The following is a 6,776-nucleotide window of genomic DNA, read 5'->3' on the forward strand; positions in this document are numbered from 1 at the left end:
AAGACTCCTCGTCATGCCGGAAGTGGTGGACGAGGAGGAGGCACTCAGGCTCGCCATGAAGGCCTCCGAGCTGCAGGGATGCCGAGCGTGTAGAGGCGTCAATCGCGTCTGGGCGAGAAGGAGGCGGTCATGCTCGCTATAGAGGCCTCAAGTGCGACCCCATGCAGCGCGAAGGTTGTTGTGGGGTCAATAGCATGCGCTTGTTCCGGCCGCTTCTTCGCCGGTATTGGCTCACGCAACGGTGACAAACCAATTAACCATGAGATATGCCATGTCGAACCGGTGAAGATGCCCAAGGCGACACCAATCCGACCGTCCTTTTCTCAATAGAGATAAACCCGTGGCCGTCAACGTCAACTTCACGGTTGGACCCACATGGCAGTGTGCTGCCACACGTATCTCGGGACATGTATCCGTTTCCTCCGCAGCGAGATCACCGCCTCTTCTCACTGTTCCACCATTCCGGAACCTTCGAGAAGCGTCTTCTTCCACCGCCGCGCCACCTCCCCTTCCGAACACGCGAATCCCTACCCTCTCCCTCCCCCCAAAGCCCCAAACCCTCCTCGTACTCGGCGGCATTCCCGCCTGCTCCGGTCCTCTCGCTCGCGGCGGAGACAGCGTGGCTGGTCGAGACATGGAAGGGTTTATGGGCGGGTGGTCGTCAGGGAGGGCGGGGTCGGCGGAGCCGCCGGAGATGATGGAGGCGCTGGTGCAGCGGGTGAGGACGCTGCGGGCCTCAATAGAGAGCAGCGAGGGGTGCGCGGAGAGCACGGCCGCCGTCCTCGGCTCCTACGAGCAACGCCTGTCCGACATCGACGCCGCCATGCGCCCCATCCAGGTCGTCTCGCGCCCCGCCCCCATTTCCGTTTCGTCTCAATGTTTCTTCGAATTCCAGCGACAGCCGCGGGAGCGCGCGGTTTCTGATTTTGGGCTGCTGCTTGCTGCTTGCTGATGGTGGTGGGTGCAGGTGAGCAGGCAGGCGGCCCAGAGGGCGCACGACAACATCGACAGGGCGATCAGGGCCGCCAACGACATCCTCGCCCAGGTCGTCACCGCCCGCGAGGTGCGTGCATCTGCCTCTGCCCTACTCGCCCCCCTTCGTTTCTGCGTTGGATGCTCTCGGCATGCAGTGAGATTATACCGGAAAAAAACATGCGAGATTCGGTTAGGTGGTGAAATTGATGATTCAGTGGCTGTAACTGGTTCTCCAGTTATCTAGTAGTAGAATGGATGGTGATATTTTGCACGCATTGGGAGAGTATTTGTTTTTTGAGGGCCACAAATTCTGGCTGGTTTAGCATTTGGGGAATGCGCTTGACTAGTTTTGGACCTTGGTTAACAAGGGTGACTACATTCAGATTAAAATTTTGGATGGACTAAAGGTGAGATGGCTACCATGCTGCTCTAGTTTTAAACTGTATCTTCTGATGGTAAGGTTGCATATATAGTGATCAGTCAAGTGCATCTGTTTTTATCTGCTGATCACAAGGTTGCATAATGATTAGCTTATTTTAGTTTTGTCTTCATTAGAATTTCATCAGTATTTCTAGAGGACGCAACAATAACTTGTATAGCACTAGTGTAAGTCTGACAATTTGATGATTACAGCATTTCCTCTGCCCACATTGCTCTTTCTAGATGGGCTTGCACTGTTAAAATTGGCATCATGTTGCAGTTTTCCACCTACAATTGAATTTAGGTAAGTTTGAACAAATAGTTTGTGCCCGACATTTATTTGCATGCTATACTTTTGAGCTTTAGGCAGAAGCTACGATATTGAAGGGTCCCCATGAGGATCTGGAGAGCTACCTGAAAGCTGTGGATCGTCTGAAACAAGTTGCTGGCTTCTTTACCTTGAAGGACAACTTCAAGAATTGTGAACGGTTTCTGAATGATATCAAAATTCTTTTATCCAAGTCTTCTCTGATGATTGAGGAGGAATTCAAGAACTTGATGATTAGACACAGGTTGAATTTGCATTTTGCACCCGTTTCTGAACCATTATCTTGTTAGTTCCTTATATATTGCTAGAGGATCAGTTGCTTCTCACAAGTCCCAACGGCAATATAGCATTTCTTCTGATATCATATTTTTTTGCTGTTGTATATTTTCTTTCAGCACACCTGTTGAGCCTGATCTCCTACTGGGTTGGCCTTCAAAGACAGAATGGGCAATAGATGGCTACGCTGAAGCAAGTGGAGGGAATTCTGGCGACTCTAAGCATCCATCCAAAAGCTTGGCAACTGCTATGGACAGGACTCCAGCAATGATCCTCCCTAGAATAGTACCACTTTTGAATGCTTTAGCTCAGCGATTTGTCCAGGATGGAAACCAGCAGTCATGCTACAGAATTTACAGGTAGGCTTTGACCTGGGGGTTTAACATGAGATGGTTCCTATCATTTGCAAAGGATTGTCTGACAATGTAAATGCTGCTTGCAGAGTAGAGGGCCAATGAATGTAATGAGTACCCAAGTTATGGGAAAAATACATTAATATAGCAACACGATATGCAGCAATGAGTCATACTTAGTCAGGTTTGGCCAACTTCCTGTGTAGCTAGAACTTGTTGGCATGAGAAAATCCCATAAGTACAGCACACAATTTACATTATTCTGGGCATCCTTGAGCTGGAACTTTCGATTTAGAGCCAACTGCAGTCTTACGTTGGAATGCCTTGCGATATGATCCTTCCTTTTCCTTCCCAATTTCAATTGACATCTGTTCTGATATCTGAATTTTTAACACTATGCAAAATCAAGCTGAGATCCGTTTTCTTTCTTCAGAGATGCTCGTCGTTCGGCATTAGAACTGAGTCTTCGGAAACTGGGAGTAGAAAAGCTTAGTAAAGATGATGTTGAAAGGATGCAGTTGGATGCTTTAGAGGCTAAAATTGGCAAGTGCACCCAGTTTTTGCGAATTGCGGTGAGTGTCCTTCTTTAATTACGTAAATGGTCTATGTCTTCACACATCCTGTTAACTGTGTATTCTTCAATAGATGAGACTCTTGCTTCCCGGAGAACGAAAACTTTGTGATGAGGTTTTTGACGGCATCAGCTTCAACAAGGATCAGTGTTTCGCTGAATTGGCAGGACCTGGTGTTCTAACTCTTCTCAGCTTTGTAGACGCTTTTGCTAAAAGTAAAAGGTCTCCTGAAAAGTTGTTTGTACTGCTGGACATATATGAAGTGATGCATGTATTTGGATCCGAGGTATGCTAAAAACACTGCCTTCTGCACTACAATGCCAAGATTGCATATGCAGTACGTCGTCCAACTTCAATCAGTTAGTTAGTAGTTATTGACCATATATACGCAAAAAATTCTATTTGCCTGCAATTGGAAAATGATGTTTTACTTGGTTCTTTTAGTTGCAGAACTGTTAGTGTTTGCAGTTAGTATTGATGTGAAGTAAAAAAGTCTCCTGAAAAGTTGTTTGTACTGGTGCACATGTATGAAGTAATGCATGAACTGAGATCCGAGGAATGATAAAAAAATTGTTCTTCACTTTAGCACGTCATCAAAATTTGATCATTCATGTACTAGTTTAGGCAATATATACGCAACAATTCTTTCTGCTGGCAATTCGAAAATGATGTTTTACTTGGTTCTTCTAGTTGCAGTACTGGTAGTGTTTGCAGTTATTATTTGTGTGACTGGTGTCAACTTTAGCTTTGTTTTAGTAATGCTGTCAACTATAACTACGCTGATATTGTCGACTATGGACACAGTAATGCCTACCTTCTGCTGAACCTCATTACCAGGTTGAAGTAATTTTGCAAGACAGCTTTTGCTCTGAGATACGTGGGGCTGCCTTGGGCTTAGTGAAGCTGTTGGCACAGACGGCCCAAGAAACATTTGTTGATTTTGAGAAAAAAATTGAGAAGGATACTTCAAAGACTAACATCCATGATGGAACTGTCCATCCTTTGACTATCTATGCGATCGATCATGTTAAATGTTTATTTGAGTAAGCATCACCCGTTTCTAATTTATCGGAAAAAAAGCATCACCCATTTTACCTAGCTATTACATTCTTGGGCATGCAGAGAATTATTTGACTCCCATGTTAACAAATACAGGGTCAATCAGAATGGGTTTTTTACTTCTTAACTTTTGAGATGTGTGGTCATATTTCACAGATTTTTTCAACTCTCTCTCTCTCTCTCTCTCTCTCTCTCTCTCTCTCTCTCTCTCTCTCTCTCTCTCTCTGCCTGCTTGCAGTGGAGAATTCTCGAATTCACATTCCGTTCCATCAAGCAAACAATGATTAATTTTAATAGTGTTCAATACCAATCAATGGTGGTATATCCATAACTTAAAGTAACCCCCTCGAAAAAAATAAGTTAAAGTAACTTGTCGGTCCTTTAAATGTTTACTTAAGTTCTTAGTTTAACATTTTTTCCCACTTTTTCTGGACCTCTTAATGGTCATATGTCAATGTTTACCATATCTTACTTCAGGTCCACAGACCACATTTATTGATTCGAATTAAAAAATTATGCTGTTCAAACTATAAAATTGATTTCATTTTTTCTTTATCGATGTTAGAGTTTTAGTTTGTAAGTTATCTTTCTGCATCATTATGGAAATAGCATGCTAACAGATATTTGTGTCTGAAATGGACAGTTACCAGTCAACATTGAAGCTACTAGTTCAAGAATTTGAAACAGGAAGTGATACTGAATTCCAACTAGGAGTTGTTTTGACAAAGATAATGCAAGCCCTTAAAAACAACTTAGATGGGAAATCTAAGCAGTACAAGGATCCTGCACTGATGTGCATATTTCTTGCAAACAACGTTCACTATATGGTTACGTCTGTTCGCAGGTATGTTACATTTTGTGTTTCATGTCTACATCATGCTGTCCAGACAGTGTGCCTGGCCAACAATACTTTTATCTCACCACAGATCAGAAGCCAAGAATATACTTGGCGAGGAATGGATTCAGAGACATCGTAGGATTGTACAGCAAAATGCTAATCAATACAAAAGAGTGGCATGGAGTAAGGTTTGTTTCATGGAAATATTCCTTAATTGGATGTACTGTTTTCCTTTTCTAGTTTACTGCTCGATGTTCGGATTAATGAGTTTTTTTTTGCCCTGACTAGGATGTTCTATTTTTTTCGTCGACCACGGTGTTTAATTGGATGTACTGTTTTGCTTTTCTAGTTTACTGCTCGATATTCGGATTAATGAGATTTTTTCGCCCTGACTAGGATGCTATATTTTCTCGTTGGGCACAGTGTTTACTTTGTAAATTTTGGATTTGTTAAAACTTGTTGATGAACCGTAAAGGATTTAGTAAATTACTGCAGCCTTTGATTTGCAAAGGTTCACTACCCTCTTATCCCTTAGATTAGATAATTCACAAATTATTTCATCTTGCATACATATCAATGGAATTATTGAATGGAGATAATACCTTATTACTCTGATTTCATTATTTAGGTTCTTCAGACACTCTCTGTTCAAGGTGCGAGCAGTACTGGTATGTCAACACTGTCTGATCTTAGCAGCAGTGGAGTTTCAAGAGCTATGATCAAAGAACGGTCAGTACAATGATAGCTTGTTGTGTTCATTGTTTTAAATATAATAAATTAGTGCTGTAGTTCACAAAACTGTATGTTCTTACCTTGCCAGGTTTAAGTCCTTCAATATGCAATTTGGAGAGCTTCATGCAAAGCAATCTCTATGGACCATACCCGATCAAGAACTGCGAGAAACTCTGAGGCTAGCTATAGCTGAAGTTCTCTTACCAGCCTATCGGTCCTTTGTTAAACGTTTTGGGTATTTAACCAGCCTTTTTCTTATCTTTTATAGGCACTTCACACAATTATTGCATTCACTTTAAATGGTTGTAGATGATAACGAAATCCTATCATAGCTGTGTTAGGAAAGAGAGTCTGAGGATGTGTTGTTGTATGGGTCTCCGCATCCCTGCCTGTCGGGGCGTGTCATGCATGATTGTGTAGACTTGTTTTCATACTCCGTAATATATTACTCCCTCAGTCCCATAATATAAGATATTGTTACAACCTACTAGCTCCTATATTGGTTGTAGTAACATCTTCTATTACGTAACAGAGGGAGTAATTTAGTTTCTAGAAAATAGAGAAATCCTAACATATAATAGTTTATCTTCTACTCGGAACCTTAGCCTTGTAGGAGATAGTTTCTTGCATGTTACTAGTGTCTACCCCATCCATTTTCCTATCTGCTCCTTTAAGTTGTTGAAGATTCGAAAAAAAAAGTTGTTGAACGACTCACAAATGATTTAAATTTAGGCTCCCAGTCATTTCCTCCTTCTGTGTGTGCAGCATCTACTAGTGACGGGACGAACCGTAATTGTAGACAAAACCGAAGTTGTATCTTTGCAATTTCAGTCCGTCATGCTAATTCTGGTTTTATATGACCATACTATTGATTTTAACTTTCAGGAATCTTGTTGAAAATGAAAAGAAACCTCATAAGTACTTGAAATACTCACCAGAAGAGGTGGAAGAGTTGCTGGATGAGTTGTTTGAAGGACAGCAATCTGGTGAATCAAAGAAGTAAGCACCGGGAGACAGTAAAAAGGGAATATAGCTACTAGCTTTTATAGCACAACTTTTGTTAAGATCTCTACAGAAGTACAAATGCAAGCAACTAACTGTCTTTACATGTAACAAACATCGTATATGGCACGAAACTACTTACATACCTTAACTGACACACCTCTCGGCTCTGGCTGGTTGGCATTACGTATCGTATCTGAACTGGCAAGATACCACATAGC

At 42.3% G+C, this 6,776-nt stretch overlaps 1 protein-coding gene across 1 annotated transcript; it reads left to right on the forward strand.

The window, feature by feature from the left end:
• Positions 1 to 697: 697 nt before the first annotated feature.
• Positions 698 to 6,556, forward strand: LOC124658283 (exocyst complex component EXO70A1-like). The gene is made up of 12 exons (XM_047196657.1): positions 698 to 838; positions 968 to 1,063; positions 1,762 to 1,967; positions 2,119 to 2,358; positions 2,786 to 2,924; positions 2,998 to 3,210; positions 3,762 to 3,967; positions 4,627 to 4,827; positions 4,910 to 5,009; positions 5,450 to 5,550; positions 5,642 to 5,788; positions 6,439 to 6,556. Exons 1-12 carry the CDS (start codon positions 698 to 700, stop codon positions 6,554 to 6,556), a joined length of 1,908 nt encoding a protein of 635 aa, XP_047052613.1.
• Positions 6,557 to 6,776: the final 220 nt, after the last annotated feature.

Source organism: Lolium rigidum, chromosome 5 (assembly GCF_022539505.1).
Source record: "Lolium rigidum isolate FL_2022 chromosome 5, APGP_CSIRO_Lrig_0.1, whole genome shotgun sequence".
Taxonomy (NCBI): domain Eukaryota; kingdom Viridiplantae; phylum Streptophyta; class Magnoliopsida; order Poales; family Poaceae; genus Lolium; species Lolium rigidum.